The sequence below is a fragment of the Lissotriton vulgaris genome, chromosome 4_1 (genome assembly GCF_964263255.1).
Source record: "Lissotriton vulgaris chromosome 4_1, aLisVul1.2, whole genome shotgun sequence".
Lineage (NCBI taxonomy): Eukaryota > Metazoa > Chordata > Amphibia > Caudata > Salamandridae > Lissotriton > Lissotriton vulgaris.
Window position 1 is genome coordinate 1,989,042,622 of NC_141691.1, and position 24,903 is coordinate 1,989,067,524.

Below are 24,903 nucleotides of genomic sequence, written 5' to 3' on the forward strand. Positions count from 1 at the left end.
TCTGTGGCGTACCACAAGGATCCTCACTCAGCCGCACCCTCTTCAACGTATACATGAGCCCCCTCGCGGCCATCGCCCGCCAACACAACCTCAACATCATCTCTTACGCGGATGACACTCAACTAATCCTTTCTCTCACCAAGGACCCCAGCACCGCCAAAACTAACCTACACGAAGGAATGAAAGAAGTTGCTGAATGGATGAAACACAGCCGTCTGAAACTGAACTCAGATAAAACAGAAGTCCTCATCCTAGGTACATCCCCCTCTGCATGGGACGACTCCTGGTGGCCAGAAGCCCTTGGAAAAGCACCCATCCCGACAGACCACGCACGGAACCTAGGCGTTATCCTGGATTCTTCACTTTCAATGAACAGACAAGTCAGCGCCGTATCCTCATCCTGCTTCAACATTCTTCGCATGCTCAAAAAAACATTTCGCTGGATCCCCACCGAAACCAGGAAAACAGTCACCCGTGCTCTGGTCACGATCCGACTGGACTACGGAAACACCCTCTACGCAGGTACTACCGCTAAACTCCAGAAGAAACTCCAACGAATCCAAAACGCCTCAGACAGAATCATATTAGACATCCCACGCAACGAACACATCTCTGGTCACCTGAAAGACCTCCACTGGCTACCCGTCAACAAGAGAATCACTTTCTGACTGCTAACCCACGCACACAAATCACTCTACGACATCGGACCAGAATGCCTCAACTCACGACTGTCCTTCTACACCCCCTCCCGCCAACTACGTTCTTCCAGCCAAGCCCTCGCCACTGTACCTCGCATCAACAAGACCACCATGGGAGGCAGATCCTTCTCATACCTGGCTGCTAAAACATGGAACTCACTCCCCACTTACCTTCGCCTTACCCAGAACCACCTAGCATTCAGAAAGCAACTTAAAACGTGGATATTTGACAAGTAATCCTCCTCCCCTTCCTTAGCGCCTTGAGACCCTCTGGGTATGTAGTGCGCTATATAAATTCTCTGACTTGACTTGACTTGACTCTCTGTGGGATACGGTCTCGGACGTGCTGCCACAATGTCCGGCGGAGGTCCAGACTATACCCACCCAAGCCCTTGCGGAGGGTCGAGATGCAGCATGCTTTTCCATCCGGTGTGGGCTGGATACCACCGACTCACTGGGCAGAGCGATGGCAACCACAGTGGCGATTCGTCGCCACGCCTGGTTGAGGTCCGCCAACTTTTTGGCGGATGTCCAGAACAATCTTATGGACATGCCGTTCGATGTCCGTCGCCTTTTCGGCGACAAGGCAGACCATGAGCTTGAGCGCTTTAAGGACTTCAGGGCTACGGCCAAGTCCTTGGGCCTCTTGGCCCCGCGCTAGCAAACGGGTGCCTTTCGCTCCTTTCGTGGCCAAGGAAGGGGAGCTCCCACACGTGCTGCCAGCCACGACCGCAGACTAACATCCAACGCGGTGGCGGCCGTGGAAACCGCTGTGGCGGTGGTCGGGGACAACGGCGAGGCCAGTCCAAACCTTCCCCCGCAGCATCCGCCTCTAAAGCCTCCTAGTCCGTGCTTTCAGGCCCATGTGACGCCAGTGGGGGGCAGGGTTCGCCATCACCACTTCCACTGGCGCACTGTCACTTCGGACAGATGGGTGTTGCAAATCGTCCGAAGGGGCTACTCCCTCCAGTCATGCCACCACAATTCCACCACGTGTCGGGGGACTAATTGCAAATTCTGCAAGAGAAAGTTACTGCCCTCTTGGCCAAGGGGGCCATCAAGCACGTTTCTGAGCCGGAAGTAGGGTGTGGTTGTTACTCCCACTACTTTCTGTTACCCAAGAAGGGCAAAGGGGGCCTACGCCCTATCTTGGACCTTCAGAACGTCAACGCCTTCCCCTGGAAAGAAGTTCAAGATGCTGACACTGGCTCAGGTCTTAGCTGCCCTGGACCCAGGAGACTGGATGGTAGCGTTGGACTTGCAGGACTCTTATTTCCACATTCCCGTTCTGCCGGCCCACCGGCGCTACCTGCGATTCGCGGTAGACCACGAGCACTTTCAGTTTACCGTGCTCCCCTTCGGCCTTACCAGCGCCCCACGGGTGTTCACGAAGGTGATGGCGGTGGTCGCAGCTCATCTGCACAGGTTAGGGGTTTCAGTCTTCCCCTACCTCGACGACTGGTTGTTGAAGGCGGGCTCGCCCCAGGCAGCCGTCAGCCACCTCCAGACAACGGCAGACCTCCTGCACCAGTTGGCGTTTTCCATCAATGTGCCGAAGTCACACCTGTGCCCCTCTCAGAAGCTCCTCTTCATCGGAGCGGTTCTTGACTCTGCGGAGTTTCGGGTTTATCCTCCCAAACAGCGGGTTTGGGATATTCAGGCTCTGATTCCAATCTTTCAGCCTTTATCCCGGGTCTCGGTCAGGTTGACGCTGCAGCTTCTGGGGCTGATGGCCTCCTGCATCCTTCTGGTGCATCACGCCCGGTGGCGGATGCGGGCTCTGCAGTGGGACCTGAAGTTTCAGTGGGCCCAGCATCAGGGCAACCTGTCTGACCATGTCCTGATCTCGGAGGGCACTGCGAGACAGCTGCAGTGGTGGCTCACGGACCGCGATAGGGTCAGCGGCAGGTCCCTCTCCTTACCCCAACCGGAGCACGTAGTTGTGACGGACGCGTCCCTCCTAGGTTGAGGAGGCCACATGGGAGAGGCGGAGATCAGAGGCCTCTGGTCTCCGGCGGAGTCCCGGCTCCATATCAACCTTCTGGAGCTGAGGGCGATTCGTCTAGCACTGAAGGCATTCCTCCCCTCTGTCCGGGGATGCGTAGTGCAGGTGTTCACGGACAACACAACCACCATGTGGTACTCCAACAATCTGAAAGAAACACATTAGTATTAGAATCCTTACCTTAGAATATCCCCAGGCGTCAGTCTAGATCCGGGAACTTTTGCGTAGCAGTACCCCTGCGAGTCGGTAGGCGTCGTCTGCAGGCGTCCCCTGCGGCTCCGCGTCCGTCGTCGGCGTCGTGCGCCGTGATGACGTCGCTGGAGTATATAGACGCCGCCTCCGCGCGCTGACGTCAGTTCTTCTTTTTTCCTCGCCAGTTAGCGCAGATCCGAAGAGCAGTACTCCGGTCTTTTGACCAAGTTTTTTTATCCCTTTTGATCTCTGAATCTTCTACGGTGCCGGTAGGATGCCCGGTTTTAAGAACTGTGACGACTGTGACCGGACGATGTCGGTCACGGATCATCACCGACTCTGCCTCCGGTGCCTGGGCCCTGACCACGACGTGGACGCCTGCGTCAACTGCCGGGCCTTGACTAATAAAGCTAGGCGGGAGTGGTCCCGCAAGCTGCTCGAGCTCCGGGTGTCGGCCCCGCGTCGAGAGCGGTCCCGGTCCGGCCGGCGGTCGAGGGAGCGATCGAGGGAGCGGTCGCGGAGCCGTCACGGGCGCTCCGGGAGTCGTCACCATTCTTCTGGTTCCTCAGGTAGGAAGCACAAGAAGTCGGGGCGTCGTCATCGTACCCCCGACTCCCCCCCGACGCTTGCGCGATGCGGCCGGGGGTTCGGGTAGCCCCACCCCCGCGGCTCCGCGTGAGTCGCCGACGCGGCCTGCTCCATACCCTGCGGTCCCTGGGCAAGGCGCGTCCCCCGAGGAGATAGAGGCGTTCCTCGTGGCCATGAGGGCTCTTTCTCCTCCGGCGGGTTCCGCGGCGCCTTCGGGCCCTGTGAACCCGTCTGGGGGCCCTAGCGGCTCGGGTGACCCTGCCTCAACGCCGTCGGGTGCTCCGGCCCCGGCGCCGCCGACGGCTCCGATCCCGGCGCCGCAGGGACCCTCGGGGTCGACGCCGGCTGGTCAACCGGCCTCTCCGGCGCCGATTCCATCGGGGCAACCCTTGGCGCCGCTCCGGGCGGCGCCGTCCCCATTCCCTCTCCGAATCCGGACGCGGAGTCGGACCGGCGTCAATCGACGCCGGGCTCGACGCCGATGGGGCCTGTGAACCCCGAGGAGCCGGTCTACATTGTTGACTCCGAGTATGGTGAGGATGTAGAATACGGAGAGTGGTGGGAGGGGGTCCGAGGACCCTCTGACACGCGAGTGTCAGTATGACATGGACTGGACAGGTGACTTGGGTGATGCCAGTGGTCTGGATGACTCCCCCAACCCTGGTTTTGTCTCGCCTCCTACCGTGGCTACGGAGGAGGGGGCTGCCTATTCAGTGGTGTTGAAGAGGGCTGCCAAGGCCTTACACCTTGAGCTCCCCGTCGCGGCCGTGAGGACTAACATCCTCACCGAGGTCCTCAAACCGCAGTCATGCCCACAGGAGCCACTGCTGCCGTTTAACGAGGCCTTAACGGACGTTTTTTTGGGCACGTGGTCCAGGCCCGCTTCAGGTTCGCCTGTTGATAGGAATGTGGCCAGACGCCACCGTCCGTGTGCGGACGACCCTAAGTTTCTGTCCACCCACCCCACCCCTGAGAGTCTGGTGAATCAGACCTCCACCTCGCAGACCGCATTCCCGTCGGCCCCGCCCGACAGGGAATCAAAGAGGTACGACCAGTATGGCAAGAAGGTCTTTTCGTCCCTGAGTCTGGGACTGCGGTCTTGCAACACCACGTGCCTCTAGGGCCGTTACACCCACTCTCTGTGGGACACGGTTGCGGACCTGCTGCCTGAATGCCCCGCGGAGGTACAGGCTAAGCTCGGCAAGGCTATGATTGAAGGCCGAGACGCAGCAAGATATTCCATCAGGTGTGGTCTTGATACGACCGACTCGCTGGGCAGAGCGATGTCCACGACGGTGGCGATTCGTCGCCACGCCTGGCTGAGACCCGCCAACTTCTCGGCTGATGTCCAGAATGCTTTGATGGACATGCCGTTTGATGGCTGTCGCCTGTTTGGCGACAAAGCGGACCACGCGCTGGAGCTCTTCAAGGACTCCAGGGTCACGGCCAAGTCCTTAGGTCTCTCGACCCAGCGCCAGCAAACGGGTTCGTTTCGCTCCTTTCGTGGCCAAGGAAGGGGCGGTCCCACACGTGCTGCCAGCCACGCACCGCAACAGAATTATCAACGCGGTGGCGGCCGTGGAAACCGCCGTGGTGGCGGTCGGGGACAGCGGCGAGGTCAGGCCACAACTTCCCCGCAGCATCTGCCACTAAATCCTCCTAGTCCGAGCTTTCAGGCCCATGTGACACCGGTGGGAGGCAGGGTTCGCCATCACCTCTCCCACTGGCGCACAATAACGTCGGACAGGTGGGTGCTGCAGCTCGTCCGAAGGGGCTACTCCCTCCCCTTCGAGACAACACCTCAAGCCATGCCACCGCAGATCCACCGTGTGTCGGGGGACCACTTGGCACTTCTGAAAGAGGAAGTTACGGCCCTCTTTGCCAAGGGGGCCATCGAGCGCGTTCCTGGGCCAGAAGTAGGTCGTGGTTGCTATTCCCACTACTTTCTGGTACCCAAGAAGGACAAAGGGGGCCTACGTCCTATCTTGGATCTAAGGAACGTCAACGGCTTCCTCCGGAAGGAGAAGTTCAAGATGTTGACTTTGGCTCAGGTCTTGGCTGCTCTAGACCCACAAGACTGGATTGTAGCGTTGGACTTGCAGGATGCGTACTTTCACATCCCCGTCCTGCCGGCCCACCGGCGTTACCTGCGGTTCACAGTAGGCCTCGAGCATTTTCAGTTTATCGTGCTCCCCTTCTGCCTTACAAGCGCCCCACGGGTGTTCACCAAAGTGATGGCGGTGGTCGCAGCTCATCTGCGCAGATTGGGGGTCTCAGTCTTCCCCTATCTAGACGACTGGTTGTTGAAGGCGGGCTCGCCCCAAACAGTCGTCAGTCACCTTCAGATGACGGCAGATCTCCTGCACCAGCTGGGGTTCTCCATCAATGTGCCGAAATCACACCTGTGCCCCTCTCAAAAGCTCCTTTTCATCGGAGCGGTTCTCGACACGGCGCAGTTTCAGGTCTATCCTCCGGAACGGCGAATCCAGGATATACAGGCTTTGATTCCCATCTTCCAGCCGTTATCCCGGGTTTCAGTCAGGTTGACGCTGCGGCTGCTGGGGCTGATGGCTTCCTGCATCCTTCTGGTGCATCACGCCAGGTGGCGGATGCGGGCTCTGCAGTGGGACCTGAAGTTTCAGTGGGCCCAGCATCAGGGCAACCTGTCCGACCATGTCTTGATCTCGGAAGGCACTGCGAGACAACTGCAGTGGTGGCTTACGGACCGCGATTGGGTCAGAGGCAGATCCCTCTCCCTTCCCCAACCGGAGCACATTGTTGTGACGGACGCGTCCCTCCAGGGCTGGGGAGGCCACTTGGGAGAGGCAGAGATCAGAGGCATCTGGTCTCCGGCGGAGTCCCGGCTCCATATAAACCTGCTGGAGCTGCGGGCGATTCGTTTGGCACTGAAAGCGTTCCTCCCCTTTGTCAACGGGAGTGTAGTGCAGGTGTTCACGGACAACACCACCGCCATGTGGTACTGCAACAAACAGGGCGGGGTGGGGTCGTGGACCCTTTGCCAGGAGGCTCTGCGCCTCTGGCAATGGCTGGAACGTCAGGGCGTGACTCTGACGGTTCAACACCTGGCAGGTTCTCTGAACGCCAGGGCGGACAAACTCAGCCGGCGGTGCATGATGGATCACGAATGGCGTCTGAACTCGGACGTGGCGCAAGGCCTCTTTCGGCAATGGGGAGAGCCTTGGTTAGATCTATTCGCCACAGAAGAGAACGCGCAATGTCATCAGTTCTGCGCGTTGGAGTTTCCAAGACGGCACTCGCACGGCGACGCCTTTCGGCGCGAGTGGAGTTGCGGTCTGTTATACGCCTTTCCGCCTATACCACTTCTGGCCAGAGTGCTGAAGAAGATCAGGCGCGACCGGGCCCAAGTCATCCTTGTGGCTCCGGACTGGGCTCGAAGGTACTGGTATCCCGAGCTACTCAGCATGTCAGTCGGTCCCCCGATCCGCCTGCCCCTTCAGGAGGACCTTCTGTCGCAGCAACAGGGGACGGTCCTCCTCCCGAACCTGTCCAGCCTCCACCTCCATGCGTGGAGATTGAGCGGCGGCAGTTGAGGCCATTTGACTTGCCTCCTGAAGTTTGTGATGTGATTCTGGCAGCCAGGCGTTCCTCCACGAAATCGGTATACGCCTGTCGGTGGAACAAGTTTGTGGCATGGTGCACAGCAAAGGCTGTGGATCCTCTCTCTGCCCCTCTGTCTGAGGTTCTTCTCTTCCTTCTTTCTCTTGCCCAGCAGGGCTCTGCTCTGGGCACTATCAAGGGCTACCTTTCTGCCCTTTCGGCCTTTCTGAGGCTGCCTGATCAACCTTCTTTGTTCAAGTCCCCTATTGTAACGAGATTCTTGAAGGGCATCACACACATGTATCCTCCTGCTCCGTTTGTGATGCCTCAGTGGGACTTGAACCTGGTTCTCACCTTCTTGATGTGTGCTCCCTTTGAGCCACTTCATTCCTGTCCTCTCCGTCTCCTGACTTTAAAGACGGCCTTCCTGGTTGCCATCACCTCTGCCAGGAGAGTGAGTGAGCTCCAGGCTCTTTCTGTCAAACCTCCTTTCTTGTCCATTCATCCAGACAAGGTGGTTCTGAGGACTAGACCTTCTTTCCTGCCCAAAGTAGTTTCTGCTTTTCACATCGGGCAGTCCATCACCCTCCCCTCCTTCTTCCCGCCTCCGCATCCTTCAAAGGATGAAGAGCGGCTCGATCGTCTGGACCCAAAACGTGCGCTTTCATTTTATATGGATCGCACACGCCAGTTCCGGGTGGATGACCAACTGTTTGTCGGCTACGTGGGTGCGAAGAAGGGACGGGCGGTACATAAACGGACCATCTCTCGGTGGGTCGTTCTGTGCATCAAACCGTGCTACTCTTTGGCTCGGAAGGAGCCTCCTGTTGGGCTGAGAGCCCATTCCACTCGGGCCACGGCGGCTACTACTGCCCTGGGCCGGGGTGTCCCCTTGCAGGACATTTGCCAGGCGGCTACGTGGGCCTCGCTGCACACCTTTGCGAGGCACTACTGCCTGGACAGTCAAGTCCGGAGGGATGGCTTCTTTGGCCGTTCTGTCCTCTAGGACTTTCTGGTGTAGGAATGTATTGGTTCGCAGACCCACCACCGGGGTTGGTATTGCTGGGGTATCTATTCTAAGGTAAGGAATCTAATACTGACGTGTTTCTTTCAGATGAACAAGTTACTTACCTTCGGTAACAATATATCTGTAAGAAACATTAGTTAGTATTAGATTCCTTACCGACCCACCCATCCTCCCCGTTCTGCGAACTGATACCTAGGGTTAAGGACTTCCCTTTCAGGGCCCTAGTTTCAAATGGCACCAGTGTTGGTTCTCACATGGCTCTGCGTGTTCTGGCGCGGAAAAGCTGTGTGCAAAGAACTGACGTCAGCGCGCGGAGGCGGCGTCTATATACTCCAGCGACGTCATCACGACGCCGACGACGGACGCGGAGCCGCAGGGGACGCCTGCAGACGACGCCTACCGACGCGCAGGGGTACTGCTACGCAAAAGTTTCCGGATCCAGACTGACGCCTGGGGATATTCTAAGGTAAGGAATCTAATACTAACTAATGTTTCTTACAGATATATCGTTACCGAAGGTAAGTAACTTGTTCAACAGGGCGGAGTGGGGTCGTGGACCCTCTGCCAGGAGGCACTGCGCCTCTGGCAGTGGCTGGAACATCAGGGCGTGACTCTGGTGGTTCAACACCTGGCAGGTTCCCTGAACGCCAGGGCGGACAAACTCAGCCGGCGGTGCATGATGGATCACGAATGGCGTCTGAACTCGGATGTGGCGCAAGGCCTCCTTCTGCAGTGGGGAGAGCCTTGGTTAGATCTATTCGCCACAGAAGAGAACGCGCAATGTCATCAATTCTGCGCATTTTAATTTCCAAGGCGGCACTCGCTCGGAGACGCTTTTCGTCGCGAGTGGAGTTGTGGTCTGTTGTACGCCTTTCCGCCTATACCACTTCTGCCCAGAGTGCTGAAGAAGATCAAGCGCGACCGGGCCCAAGTTATCCTTGTGGCTTCGGACTGGGCACGAAGGTACTGGTATCCCGAGCTACTCAGTATGTCTGTCGGTCCCCCGGTTCGTCTGCCTCTTCAGGGGGACCTTCTGTTGCAGCAGCAGGGGACGGTCCACCACCCAAACCTGTCCAGTCTCCACCTACATGCTTTGAGATTGAGCGGCGACAGTTGAGGCCATTTGACTTGCCTCCTGAAGTCTGTACTGTGATTCTGGCAGCCAGGCTTCCCTCCACTAAGTCGGTATACGCCTGCAGGTGGAACAGATTTGTGGCATGGTGCACAGCAAAGGCTGTGGATCCTCTCTCTGTCCCTCTTTCTGAGGTTCTTCTCTTCCTTCTTTCTCTTGCCCAGCAGGCTCTGCTCTGGGCACTCTCAAGGGCTAACTTTCTGCCCTTTCAGCCTTTTTAAGGCTACCTGATCAGCCATCTTTGTTCAAGTCCCCAATTGTAAATAGGTTTTTGAAGGGCATCACACACATGTTCCCCCCCTGTTCCATTCGTGATGCCTCAGTGGGACTTGAACCTTGTTCTTACCTATCTGATGTGCTATCCCTTTGAGCCACTTCATAATAGTCCTCTTCACCTTCGTACTCTGAAGACTGCCTTCCTGGTTGCCATCACCTCTGCCAGGAGAGTGAGTGAGCTCCAGGCTCTTTCTTACAAACCTCCTTTCCTTTCTGTCCATCCGGACAAGGTTGTGTTGCGGACAAGTCCCTCTTTCCTGCCCAAGATTGTCTCAGCCTTCCACATCGGACAGTCCATCACCTTGCCCACCTTCTTTTCGCCTCCGCATCCCTCAAAGGAGAAAGAGCGGCTCCACCGTCTGGACCCAAAACGTGCACTCTTGTTTTATCTAGATAGCACTCGCTAGTTCCGGGTGGATGACCAACTCTTTGTTGGTTATGTGGGCGCTAAGAAGGGATGGGCGGTACGCAAGCGGACCATCTCTCGGTGGGTCGTGTTGTGTTTCAAGGCATGCTACTCCTTGGCTAAGAAGGAACCTCCTGTTGGGCCATGCCACTCGGGCCACGGCGGCTACTACTGCCCTCGGTCGGGGAGTCCCCTTGCAGGAGATTTGTCAGGCAGCTATGTGGGCCTTGCTGCACACGTTTGCAAGACACTACTGCCTGGACAGTCAGGTCCGGAGGGATGGCTTCTTTGGCCGTTCCGTCCTCCAGGACTTTCTAGTGTGATTATTCGTTCGCAGACCCACCACCGGGGTTGGTATTGCTGGGGTATGTATTCTAAGGTAAGGAATCTAATACTAACCTGTTTCTTTCAGATGAACAAGTTACTTACCATCTGTAATGATATATCTGGAAGAAACAGTAGTTAGTATTAGATTCCTTACCGCCCCACTCATCCTCCCCGTTCTGCGAACCGATATCTAGGGTTAAAGTCATCCCCTTTCAGGGCCCTAGTTTCATGGCACCAGTGTTGGTTTTTATCATGGCTCTGCGTTTCTGGCGCGGAAAAGCTGAGTATAAGAACTGACGTCAACACGCGAGGGCGGCGTCTAAGTACTCCGGCGACGTCATCCCGGCGCAAACGACGCCGACGACGGACGCGGAGCCGCAGACGACGCCTACCGACGCGCAGAGGTACTGCTACGCAAAAGTTTCCGGATCCAGTCTGACGCCTGGGGATATTCTAAGGTAAGGAATCTAATACTAACCACTGTTTCTTCCAGATATATCGTTACCGAAGGTAAGTAACTTGTTCTTTAGGGACCATAGAGTGGTCCACCACATACTCAGGTGGGGGCCTTCTAACCAACTGAGCCCCATTAAGGCATTGCCCCTAGGTTGTTTTTACTCGATGGGCAAATTGAATTATAGTGGAGATACTGAACATCTGAGGAAGAATGTTAGCTCATTTGGTGGGATAGGTCTCTATCACCCGACTGCAGTTGCTTTCCCTGATAAGCATGAGATAATCCGCCTGAGGAATAGGTTTGATCCTCTAACAACACTTGAGGAGCTCGATTGACTGGAGACCAACTATCCCTTCCACACGAGGCCCCTGTATGAGGAGGGCTGTCTCAAAAAACGACCTTTGACCTATACTCTCTCCTCTGTACTCAGTTCCTAGTGTACCCGCTGGTTGTGACGAAGATATCACAGGGAATTCCAAATTGTGTAATGGGGAAGATTCCCAGGTTTTATTTAGCACAAATTAGGTCGTTCTAACCAAAGAACCCATTTGCTCGTGCTTGTTTGACCCCCTTCTAGCTCCTCTAGATCCCGATAATTGCACCAGTCACCAGGACGGGATAGTTGAGAGAGACCACTCCCAAGGGCTGAGTTGTTTAACCTTACCGCTTAAAGCCCCATTAAACCAGCACAATTCCACCATGGTTTCATGGAATATTGCAGGTCTCTCAAGACTTGGTTTTGCCGATTAAGCAGAGTTTATTGAGACCTGTGATGTTTGGCTCTTTCAAGAGACCTGGGCATTAATGCCCATTTTTCCCCAGGGTTTCTTAACTATTCAAAGCAAACAATTCCTGGGAAAAGGGGTAGGCCATCAGGAGGCTTGACCGTCTGGGTTAGACAGCACAGGGGCTGGACTGTTCAGGAAGTTACTCTTGAGAGCCCAGATATTTTGGTCTTAAAGCTTAAAAGAAAGGGAATGCAAGATCTCTTCCTGATCAATGTCTAAGCCAGATGGGTCCCAGGTGGAAAAATCTCGCCAGCAATGGTAGTTTTAGAAAATTTTCTAGGAACTCTTGGTATCTCAATTAATGTTATTCTAACAGGAGATTTTAACTGCACATTTAAGCCTTTAGACAGTGATGATACTGATTTAGGATGGGAGGAGGATATTAAGTGGGATATTCCCCAGCTCTCTATCCCGCCTATAAAGAAATGGCCCGCTGCTGCTTTGCACCTAAAGGCTCTCTGCTTAGCTAAAAGCCTCAGGACTGCAAATGGGAGAGCTATTTCGGACAGAACAGCCAGAAATACCTTCAGTTCAGGTTCTAGAGGTAGTCGTATTGATTATATCATTTTAATTATGCCCCTTTGATCTATGCTGATAGACATGGTGGTCTTTCCAAGGTGCGAAAGTGATCACGACCCCTTGGTCCTAAGTCTTAAACTCCAGCCTACGACCATAACCGCTCACTGCCCCACTAAAACTAGCTCAGGGGAACTTGTTCTCACTAACAACATGAGAAGAGTTTGATGGCAGTATATTAATAACGACGAAGAGGCTAGGAATTCAATGAAACTTCTGTTATGTTATGTTCTCTCTGCTCTCTATGCCTGTGATTCACAGGAGCAAATTAACAGTGCAACCACTGGGCTACACGAAACCTTGACCTTGGCCAGAGCAATTAAGTTATGCGACGGACCAGCCATCAGACTGGCCCGACGCTTATACAGAGAGCACCAACAGTTAGCCCGAACTGCTTGGGAGGACAAATATTGGTTGGACCTGCTGAAGGCAAGCAAACACAGGGACATGATGAGATTTTGGCATACTTTAAAATGGGGCAGGGGCAATATCTCTGTTTCTCCTGAAAACAATGTTTCCCCAGAAGTGTGGGTCTCCTAATTTGAAACTCAATTTAGAGGCCCTTCCAGCGATACCACTGCTCTAATGGAGCCGACTTTAGAACCAAGTGTTTCATTTATCAAAACTGAGGTCCTTCAAGTCCTGAAACCCATTCCCCGTGGAAAAGCTCCGGGTCCAAACTGTGTCCCGGCTGATCTTCTCACATCGGATCCAGATATATGGGCTTCTTATATACTGTTTTTGGCCAATGCTGTGGCCAGTGGAGCACCCCCGCCAAAAACATGGTCTGGAGCGGAGATAATCCCAATATTTAAAAAAGGGGATCGCACCGTCCCCAACAACTATAGGCCCATCAGCCTGATCGACTGTATCCAGAAAGTGTTGGCAAGACTGGTCTTGGATAGACTCCAATCTTGGATTGAGGACAAATCCATTCTGGCACCCTTACAGGCCGGTTTTCGCTCCCACACTGGTACAGTTGACCAGGCTATTAGGTTTGCGGCTATTCATTGGAAGGTTGTAACCCTGGGAGGGGGGTCGCTCTATGCCGCCTTTATTGACCTAAAAACAGCTTTTGACCTGGTCCCCCTGGTCAAACTATGGCAGGTCCTCCATTTGTTGGGATTATCACCAGCACTTTTGAATATCATTGTTAGGCTTCACCATGCTAATTATGCGCAGGTACGATGGGGGAAGTAGGGGAATGTGACTAGCAAGTTCAAGGTTGGAACAGGAGTCAGGCAAGGGTGTGTCCTGGCCCCCACTTTATTTTCCTTGTTTATCAACATAGTAACACAATATTTTGATTAACAACCAACAGATGCACCAAGAATTGCGGGGTTGCACATTCCCCTTTTGAGGTTCGCAGACGACACACTGTTGTTGTCGAGAACTCAAAGGGGATTGCAAGACACCCTAAATTGTTTTGAGGCTTTTTGTCACGACCAGTTTTCATCAGGACCCATTTATATCCCCCGTCTTAAGTAGTCAGTACCTGAAGCAAATATATTGTGATATAAACACAATCCTACAAAAGGTGGGCGCTAGGCATCCTTCATTCATCCCATGCGTGCATGCTGTCATGTAGGGCCCATACGAAAATGCTCATAGTTACGGTAGTGAGCCTTGATGTTGTCCCTATAATAAAATAAGAAGATATAAGGAGGTCAGAAACAACAAGTACATAAGGCACTTGTAATTTAAAATAATGCTTTTTATTGTGCACTGCGTGAAACCCTACTGCAAAATCATGTTCCACAAGGGCACTGCACAATCACTCCACTTGTGAAATTGGCGGCATTTTGATAAAGCTCTCTTAATGTACGAATTAAACCTACATGTCCTAAACATGCTGTGTACTTTAAAAATGTATAATTAAGATGGGACCATCTTGTTTGTCGAGTTTTTATGAGTTCTATTTTTTTGCATTCAGGTTGCTCTCAGTGAGAAGTTGTATCATCTTCTTAATAACCTCCGAAGAACAAGCCAGCTCCAGTGAATACAGGGTGACCAGCTCCATCTGGGACATCTACACCAGCCTGCCTGTGTGTTCAAAACTGGTTTTCAGACTTTGTGAATGGCCTGTTTTTCTTCACCAACAAAAAGCTCTTCAAATGTCTCATTTCAGAATGACTGCAGCACCAGGAGGGCCAAGAGTTCAAATCGAAGAAGATCAGAATAAACATGTGACCTTTTAAAGACTTTTACTAATTTTCCAGAAAAAAGCTATTTTATGCACTGCCCATAAATATGAAATCCATAAACATTTCTGCTTCACTCCTATGGTCTTGTTACCGGTTGAGAAGAATAAAGCCTGTCTAGGTGAGCTGTTCATTAGAAGAAGGTTAAATCGATGCTCTGGCCCTGGGACCAAGCATATATATATAGCAGTTCTCACTAGAAGAAGAGAAGGCAAGAAAAAAAAGTAATAGAAGAAAAGGAAAAAAGAACAAATCTTCAAATTAAAAATACGTAATCCTTGTATTTTGTTCAGACTATACATGCAATAAAAAGCATTTAAAGTATGCCTGAAGTACATTTAAAGTCTGAAAAAGGTCATCATTACCGAAGTGATTTCATTTGGAATAATACAGTTGACCAAATCCTATTTTTCACTTTAGAATGCAAATGGACAAACCCAGTCACTTTCTCATTTGAGCTATCAGTAGGTGAATGAAGCCAAAACATATAGACCCTGTCAATTAACAAAGAGAATATCAGTAGGTAAGCTGAGCCAACACGTTTCAAAGCGTCTTGCCACTTCATCAGGGCTTTGTCTTGTTAATATGTTGAAGATTTCCTTCCATTCTGTAAACAAATGTCTGCTGTCATAAGACAGTGATTCAAAGTGAAGATTAGATTTGGAGTCTTATTCCCATGATATTGTGGAAGGTGATGTGCCTGTGAGAAAGATTAGGAATTTGTGATTTCACATAGAGATAAATTATAGAAATTGGGATTTTATAAATCAGTGGACTTTGTTTGCAGAATAGAACTAAACTATCTACAATTTAAAGAGTAGATGGAGTTCTGATGAAGCAGCAGGAACCACGAAGCGTGTTGGTTAGGCTCACCTCCTGTCACTTTTATTGTAAATTGACTGATTTTATATATTATGGGTCAGTTCATCTACTGATAGCTCAGCTTTGCAAGTGACTGGGTTTACCCATTTGCATTCTAAAGTAAAAAATAGGATTTGTTCAGCTGTATAATTCTAACTCAAATCATTTGGGTAAAGATGAACTTTTTCTCAGATTTCAAATGTACTTCAGGCAGATTTTAAAGAAATTGTTTTTATTGTCTAGGTGTGCTAACAATGGTGAAAAGTCACAGAAGTATTTAATGGGTGAGTTTTCTTTTGTCTAGTGTAGGTCTTTGAAACATTGCAAATGATAATGGCTTTCCTCTTACAGCATCTCATCAGTTGATCCATTTATTAAGTTTAGTTTGATGGTCACATGTGCCTACTTCAACAAAGGCTCAGTTTTGAAGTAATTTTTTACAATGGCTTTTAATAATTGGGTGGAGGAATATTTCTTTATTGATATTTTTTGTCTTCCACAACCTGTAACTTCAATAAAGAGAGCAAATATAACTGAGTCTGAAAAATGATAGAAATAAACCGGTGGGAAACGAAGTTAATTTAAATCTGCCTTGTTATAGAGGTAAATTTCACATCCCATTTCACTCAAATGTTAGCAGAATCTTGTGATCTCACCCCTCTCTACCTCATGTTTGTTTGATTCTCCCATGTATTTTCATCCTTGCGTTACTGACCACAGTAGTATCAGGAGAGTAAATCAGAGAAGGCTCTAGGTTCTTCAAGAGAGAGAAGGGTCTTTTAGAAGACTGTGTTTAGCTTGGGAGTGGTCCCATTTAGATTGTGGGGTGGGGTGCACAACTGTTGCAAAATTAAACATTAAACTTTTAAATGAAAATCAATAAAGTATGTACAAATAAAGAAACACAACTGAAAATTTCAAAGCTTCTATATTTGATTGTGAATCAAACTTAATCTTTACATACTTTAGCATTTCTTTGGTGAATTATTGTTTTTGTGGTTTTGAGGTTATAATTACAGAAATTGCTTTGGCCGGGTGTCCCTGGCTTTGAAAAATTTCTCACTAGGTGTCCCCGAATTCCAGTAAAGATTCAGTGGGGTCCACAGAATTCAAAAGGTTAAGAACCACTGATGTAGAGACTACCTGTAGATCATTTCGAGTAAAGTTATGTTGGAAGTGTGGTGTGTGTTTATGTATTTGAGTACATGCAGCTGCATATTCTACTGTAGAGCTGCTGAGTGTAGAACATAAATGTTGTCCCCTCTCACGTGCTAATGCTCCATATTGGGTCAATGAATGCATGCTACAGGCAAGTATGCTATTGGTCGTTATTGAAAGGTTTCCATACCCCTTGAGAGGCGTAAAGCACTTTGCAGATAAGTAAGTACCTACTATGCTTTTGTTATGCATTGTTGGTAGAAACTTGTTTATATAGTGGTCTTTGTGGGAAGAGTTTTAGTGTATCGTGTAAGACTCTGAGGGGTGCTCCCTGGTTGGCTGCAGTGAATTTGTAGCTGCGCTGAAGCACGACATGTAGCAAAAGGATGTGTGAAGGATATTCACATTTATACATACCCACTATCATTTCTGTACCAATAGTTCGAGGCATGTGGGCTGCTGAATTCATATCTGTGGATAGATCACCGCCTAGTGTTGGGTCCGGATGATTGCACATTGTTGTCCTGGAAGAGTCTTCGAAGTATCACGAGATAGGTGGCTCCTCCCCTGGACTACAGTGCGCATGGGCATCGACTCCATCCCCAGATTGTTTTTTTCCGCCATTGGGTTCGGATGTGTTCGGTTCCCTCTGTCGGAATCAATAGTTCTTAACTTTACTTTGATTGAGACCAAAAGGTCTTTAGGACTTGCGTCGGTATTGTCTTTCGTTCAGGTTCGTAACTTCCTCGGCTCCGAACCGACATTGTTCTTCCGCGTGCTTTCGGCACGGAAGGGCCTACTCGACGCTCCAACCTCTTCATCCATCATGGAACGAAGTCCATTCAAGCGATGCCCTGTGTGTGCCTCGAAGTACCCGCATATCGATGTACACCCGGTGTGCAACAAGTGCTTGTCGCCGGACCACGACGAGGCCAAATGTATGGCCTGTTCCAGGTTCCGGTCCAAAAAGACACTCAAGCTCCGCCGAGCTGCGCGTCTGGAGGCCCAGCAATCTGCACCACCCCCTACGGACATCTTTGATGCTGGGGATGTCGGGGACGACGATATCCAGGAGATCACGGAATCGAACCCCGCGTCGGAGGTCGAGGACGGCTATGACACAGAGGCCGAGGATTTCGATGAAGTCGTCGAGGAGGTAGGGGACGACGACGGGGCCCTTGCCACCGTAGAGGATAGCTCGGACGAGGAGCTTCCTCAGACTGGCTCCGGGGCCGTCCAACATCATGAGGCCCAGGTCGAGGGATCGCCTTCGGCCCTTACCCGAGACCTTGATGTACGTTCCACGGCTCCGCCTTCCGGCCCGGCCACGGACATTGATACCGAATCACTCCCGGTACCTCAGAAACCGAAAGTGAAACCTACGGTCTCGACGCCAGAGATATCGAAACCGAAAGTGCGGATCGCGCTGGTCTGGTGGAAGACTTCGGAGGGCTCGGCGCCGAAGAAATCGAAGATGGCCGTTGAGCCGAAGAGACACGCCAAAATGGCCGACCCGAAGGCTACTGCATCGAAGCCGAAGGTTAAGGGGACCGACGCAGCCGCATCGGCGCCGAAGACGGTCGACGCCAGCAAGGGTCGACTCGATCACAAAAAACCGGTCGACGACCCTAAGAAGTCCACTCTCGATCCGAAGAAGCGGCAGGACGACCCCAAGTCCCTCTCTGCCTCGCTTCCACTTGACAAAACCAAGGGGGCAACGCCGAGTGCGTCGACTCCGAAGGGCGCATTGTCGGTCGCCGCTCCGAAACCAGACGCAAAAGACTCTCTCGAGCCGGCGCATCCCTCCGCCTCGTTCACAAAGAAGGTTACGGAGTCCCTACCACGAATTAGGGAGGGGGCCGCAGCAGTCGAGCCGAAGGACCCTGTGCCGCCCAAGCCTCTGGAGAAACCGGCGAAGGCGCCTACGCCGATACTTTTCACCTTGCCGCCTAAGACGGCGCCGAAGGCTTTCGCAGCTAGACCGGGGGCCGGAGTGCCCGAGAAGGTGTCTTCGACGCCGAAGCAGTCGTTGGTGGTCCCGGGCCCACAGCAACGACAACTGGCTGAGGAGGACCGTCAGGAGCTTTTCATCGACGCCGACACGGGCAGACTCTCCCTCCTAAAGAGAAAGATCACCCCTGACCCACAATTGGAGTCGTACAAGATTCCACTCAAGAGGAAGATGGACTCTGCTGGTACCTCTGCCTTGATGGAGCCCATTTCGCCACAGGCTCACAAACTCTCACCCACTCATTCCAATGTAGAGGCAGGTGAAGGCGACGACGAGTACAGCTATCCCGTCTACACAGACCCAGAGGATGTGACTGAACCATGGTCTGCAGGTGGCGATCCTGGGGACCCGCATTCAAGACAGGAGCCTCAGCTTTTCTCGGCCAAGACTTCCCCCACAGAGGACTCTGCGGCTTTCAATGCACTCATCGAGAGGGCAGCAGCCAATCACAACGTCGAGCTACATGCTGACCCAGTGGACGTCGACTTCCTCTTTGACACCTTTTCGGTCTCTGAAAAGACTGTAAAGACTCTGCCAATGCTGAAGGGTGTGTTGAAGCACGTGGCTGAGGTGTTCAAAGAGCCCACCCGGGCGAGGGTCATCAACCCGAGAATCGACAAGAAGTACAAGGCGGCGCCCACTGATCCGACTTATATTAAGGGACAGTTGCCTCTGGATTCCCTGGTTGTCTCCAATGCCCGCAAAAGAGCCAACTCACAGACTACGGGTGATGCTCCTCCCCCAGACAAGAAATCAAAAGTCTTTGAGGCTTCAGGGAAGAGGGTGGCGGCGCAGGCAGCCAATATGTGGCGCATATCCAACACGCAGGCGCTACTAGCGCGTTATGACAGGGCACACTATGATACTCTAGAGACCCTTTTACAGCACTTACTCGATCAATATAAGGAAGCGGCAGAAATGTTGATACCGGAGGGGAAGCTTATCTCCAATGCTTCCATTAAGTGAGCTCTGGACGTGGCTGACACCGCCGCACGCGCAATTAACACTAGCATTATGCTTTGTAGACATGCATGGCTGAGGATATCTGGTTTCAAGCCGGACATTCAAACTACCATCTTGAACCAGACGGTCAACCCAGATCACCTGTTTGGCCCTGAGGTTGATACCACCCTTGAGAAGATGAAAAAGGACACCGACACTGCAAAATCTATGGGTGCCTTGCAGTCCCAGCAGTTTCGGGGTGGGTCCTTTCGTCGCTCCAATACTAGAGGCACCTCAAGGGGTCAACTTTCGCAGTCAACGCAATTCTACAAAAGCAACACCCAAACTTCTTATACCAACAAAGGTCGGGGTGGATACCGTGGCAACAACGCCAAGGGCAGAGGACGTGGCAACAACAGCTCCAGGTCCTCCACCGCCAACAAACAGTGACGCCTTGTCACTGCCCCCGACCACGAAACACCGGTCGGGGGGAGACTCCAGCAGTTCCTGCCCATGTGGAAGTCCATCACCACGGACAGGAGGGTCAGAACACTTATCCAATACGGTTATTGTCTGGAGCTCACATCCACTCCACCCAACATACCCCCAAGACACCGTCCTATGTCCGGCGAGCACTTGCTCTTATTGCAGCAGGAAGTCACAGTCATGCTGCAAAAAGGGGCAATAGAGCTCGTGCCCTTGCAGGAAAGAGATGCGGGAGTTTACTCCCTGTACTTTCTTATTCCAAAGAGGAACGGATCCCTCAGGCCCATCCTAGATCTCAGGCCCCTCAACTTTTACATCCTATCAGAGCATTTCCACATGCTCACACTGCAGCAGGTTCTCCCACTGCTTCAACAGGGGGACTACCTGGCAACTCTGGACCTGAAGGATGCGTACTTCCACATTCCACTACATCCTTCACACAGAAAATACCTCAGGTTCACCATCCAAAACCAACACTACCAGTTCAAGGTTTTGCCTTTTGGGGTCACCACGGCACCCAGGGTTTTCACAAAGTGCCTAGCGACGGTGGCGGCGCATCTGAGACGTCAAAACATCCACGTCTACCCCTATCTGGACGACTGGCTAATTCAGGCGAAGTCGGCCCAGCAGTGCGCCGACCACGTGTCCCAAACCATTCACCTTCTGCACGATATGGGGTTCTCACTGAATTACCCAAAGTCCCATCTCCAGCCCGCCCACATACGGCAGTATCTGGGTGCGGCCATAAACACTCTGGCGGCCACGGCACAGCCGAATTCAGTGAGAATCGACAGCATTTAATCGCTGATCCAAAAATTCAGACCTCCACACTCGCTTCCAGCAAGAGTGTTCATGCAGTTGATCGGCATGATGGTCTCCTGCATTTCCATTGTCCCGCACGCGAGACTACATATGCGTCCGCTTCAGGAGTGCTTGGCACGTCAGTGGACTCAGGCTCACAACCAGTTGAAAGACCTAGTGTTGGTGAGCGGTCGGGCATACAACTCTCTGCATTGGTGGAATCCACGAAACCTTTGCAAGGGCCGACCGTTTAAGGAGCCTGTGCCACAGATTATCCTGACAACAGACGCTTCTCTCCAGGGATGGGGAGCGCATGTACTCCAATACACTGTGCAGGGACTATGGACGCAGCAACAGGGGAAGATGTACATCAATGTTCTGGAACTGATGGCGATCTTCATGGCACTAAAGGCCTTCAAAGTACATCTATGCAACAAGGTCGTGTTGATTCGGACGGACAACATGACGGCGATGTACTACATTCAGAAGCAGGGAGGCACACACTCTCCGCAGCTGTCTCATCTGGCTCAGAGCATGTGGAGTGGGCCATTCAGAGGAACATCTTCCTCATGGCAGAGCATCTCCCGGGCAAGGACAATCAGATGGCGGACCTGCTCAGCAGGCACAGCCACCAGATGCACAAGTGGGAGATACAGCCATCAGTACTCCGGCCGTACTTCCAAAGGTGGGGTCATCCAGAGATAGACCTGTTTGCCACAAAGGAGAACGCAAAATGCCAAAGCTTCGCCGCCAGGTTCCCACACCCTCTGTCGCAGGGCAATGCGATATGGATGAACTGGTCAGGCAAATTTGCGGACGCTTTTCCCCAAGCACCTCTGATACCGCTGGTGGCACGCAAGCTCAGGCAGCACTCGATGACTCTCATCCTGGTTGCTCCAACGTGGGCTCGCCAACCATGGTACACCACGTTTCTGGAACTGTCCGTGGTACCGCATCAAAGGCTACATCTCACACCCAGCCTTCTGACGCAGAGCCATGGCGACATTCAGCACCCAGATCTGCAACAGCTCAACCTGGCAATCTGGCTCCTGAAGTCCTAGAGTTTGGCTACCTCAACCTACCTCCCAATTGCATGGACATCATTCGGGAGGCGAGGAAGCCCACTACTAGAGCCTGCTACGCTGCAAAATGGAAGCGGTTTGTCATCTATTGTGCGAACCACAACATTGATCCGCTGGATGCTTCTATTCAGAACATCATCTGTTACCTGTTCCATCTGTACAAGTGTAATCTGGCCTATACTTCCATTCGCATTCACCTGTCTGCGATGGCCGCGTATCTCCAAAATAGACAGCACCTTTCACTTTTCAAGGTACCTGCCATCAAAGCATTTCTGGAAGGCCTCAAAAGAGTCATTCCGCCACGGACTCCACCAGCTCCTGAGTGGAACCTCAATGTGGTTCTTACCAGACTGATGGGTCCTCCCTTTGAGCCACTGCATTCCTGCGAGATTCAGTTCTTGACATGGAAAGTGGCTTTCCTCGTAGCAATTACATCGCTACGGAGGGTTAGTGAACTGCAAGCCCTCACAATCCAAGAGCCATTTTTCCAAATTCATTCCAACAGGGTGGTGCTCCGCACTAACCCTAAGTTTCTGCCCAAGGTTGTGTCTCAGTTCCACATCAACCAAACAATCGAATTACCTGTTTTCTTTCAAAATCCTGAGTCACTGGCGGAGCGGATGCTCCACACCCTTGACGTTAAACGGGCCCTAATGTATTACATTGATAGGACCAAGGATTTTAGAAAAACGAAGCATCTTTTTGTCGCCTTTGCGCCACATCACAAAGGTAACCCTATTTCCAAGGCTGGTATTGCTAGGTGGATCGTTAAATGTATCCAGATCTGCTATGCAAAGGCAAAACGCACTCTTACCATTCCACCAAGAGCCCACTCCACCAGAAAGTTTGAGGCCTCTATGGCTTTCCTTGGAAACATTCCCTTAGAGGACATATGTAGAGCAGCCACATGGTCTACCACACACACATTTACTAAGCATTACTGTGTAGATGTGCACTCCAAACAGCAGGCAGCTGTAGGGCAGGCTGTTCTCAAGACACTTTTCCAAACTGCTGCAGCTGGCACGGGCGGCCGCCGCTAATGGAGGGACTGCTATGTATTCTATCCACAGATATGAATTCAGCAGCCCACATGCCTCAAACTGAATATGCTACTTACTAGTATGCATCTGTTCTTGGCATGTAGGGCTGCTGACATTCATATCGCCCGCCCTCCTCCCCGGCGCCTGTAGCAGCTGCAGTATTCACATATATACTCATAGCATGGTCATCATACACTGAGTTTCACTCCATCTGGGGATGGAGTCGATGCCCATGCGCACTGTAGTCCAGGGGAGGAGCCACCTATCTTGTGATACTTCGAAGACTCTTCCAGGACAACAATGTGCAATCATCCGGACCCAACACTAGGCGGCGATCTATGCACAGATATGAATGTCAGCAGCCCTACATGCCAAGAACAGATGCATACTAGTAAGTAGCATATTCATTATGATTTCTGACTCCTGGGTCTATGAAGGACAGGACTGGGTCCATCCAGAATCACCATCAGTTCACCTTTGGTTGTGCATCTACCCAGACATAGATAGGGCTAAACACTAGAACAATTAGAGACCGCACAGCCGTAGGTGGGATTCGTACCAGAATGATTGTTGGAATATGGTTTGACATCAGTATTGTATCCTTAATATCTTTTACAAAAATAGCACTCGATTAGAGTAAATAATAGAAAATCGACCCCAAGTTATGTATGTAAACAATATTTTGGTACACAATATTTACTCTTGGACTATATTTAAATCAAATCTATTATTAAGTACAGCCAGTGCCTCTGTGAGGGTGCGTAGAAGTAGAGCAGACAGGTCTGTAATAGAAGACCACACACTGGGGGGTTCTATAGGGTCCACCGAGATGGAAACTCGGTATGTCAATAAGACAACAGGGCCAGCTTTATCCAGGGTCAAAAAAAGTGCACCCATGGATGACAGCTGACTCCACAGACGGTAGTTAAAGGGGTCTATTCCGAGGAGATAAGGGACAATTCCACAATAATAATCTTTGGGGGGGTCTACTCAGAATCAGAGAGGCACAAGCAATCAGAGTCAAAAGAATAGTGGTCTATGGGGCCAACCCATCAATTCTCGTGTATGATGTAGGGTGCGGGTCAGGGATATTGCAGAATAGAGTGCACAGTTCACATGAGACTAAGATGGTGCTTCGAAAGGGTGGGGGTGCGGGGGCAAGCAAGCGGCTGGAGACCACTAGATTTAACCTGTAAAAAGAACAGAAGCCTGTGAGGTGCACCATTGCTAACAATTATAGGGACTGGATAGACCTCAAGACAAGCAGAGCCTGTAGACAGCCTCCCCTTCAGCGATACATGCATAAAGGCCTGTGCTACTATGTTATCGTCGTGCTCCCGCCATCACACTTAAGATAAAAAATGGGATAGGGCAGAAACCTTGCAGTGGCCTGGCTAGCACAGTTTTCCAAGACATGCAGAGGATTCGGGTCCCAACATTACCTTTCCTGATGACTGCCTCCTCCTACGTAGGCTGAAGCATTGATCATATGTCATATACTCTGATTACAGTTCAATGACTGTGTACCATGTCAATTTATCATGTGAATAAATAACCTATGCAACCATTCTGTGTTATTATTACTGCGCGCTACCATTTCCTTCACTGTATTCGTTTTAGGCTGCACCGACAATGCAGCCCTGCCTCGCCATTTTACACATTGTACTCATTTACCACACCTTGCATTTTATGAAATCAAAGTACTAGTAAATAGAACACATACTGAAAGCTCATCAGGCCAATTCTCCCGGGCATTTGGGGATTACCGGGCAGTTAAGCAATATTGCGACAAGTATCATTGTCCTTGGAAACAACGGTCGCCTCAAAACCAAAAACTCCTCCTTCGGAACAAAAAGAAAGTTCAGAGCCCAATACTAGATAGCAGGAGTGTGAAGAGTATGTCAATATACTGCATTGCATTCTGTAAGCAATTGTTGCATGCTTTCCTTATCTTGGGAGATGCAAGCGGTTTCTCTAGTGATGTTGCAGACTCTCCATTGTGTGTACCAATGCTTTAGCGTAGAAAGAGGGGACTGGAGGGGGGAGGGAACTCCAGAAATCTATCTACTACTTTGTTCTCTTGGCACAGCTTCGGGGGGGGGGTCAAGAGAGATGTTAAACAGGAATTGTTAGCCCATGTCATGTAATTGACACTTATGATAAACTTCAGATCTTCACTTGTAAACACTAAAGTGTGGCCAAGTATGGTTCCATCAGCTTTGGAGCAATTATTTGGTATTTATTCATATACAAATACTTCTGTTTTCTAA

General features: G+C 51.4%; 1 protein-coding gene across 2 annotated transcripts in view; it reads left to right on the plus strand.

Moving 5' to 3' along the window:
* Positions 1-24,200, plus strand: part of NAPRT (nicotinate phosphoribosyltransferase) — a 368,826-nt gene extending 344,626 nt beyond the window's left edge. Inside the window, exons 13-14 of one of the 2 annotated variants that reach the window (XM_086966311.1) lie at positions 13,985-16,711; positions 23,033-24,200. In XM_086966311.1, the coding sequence (XP_086822437.1) occupies positions 13,985-14,050 (66 nt within the window). In that variant the 3' untranslated portion in view covers positions 14,051-16,711; positions 23,033-24,200. Of the gene's footprint in view, positions 1-13,984; positions 16,712-23,032 lie in introns of those variants that run through there. The other variant, XM_086966312.1, reaches the window with a different exon arrangement.
* The last annotated feature ends 703 nt before the right edge of the window (positions 24,201-24,903 follow it).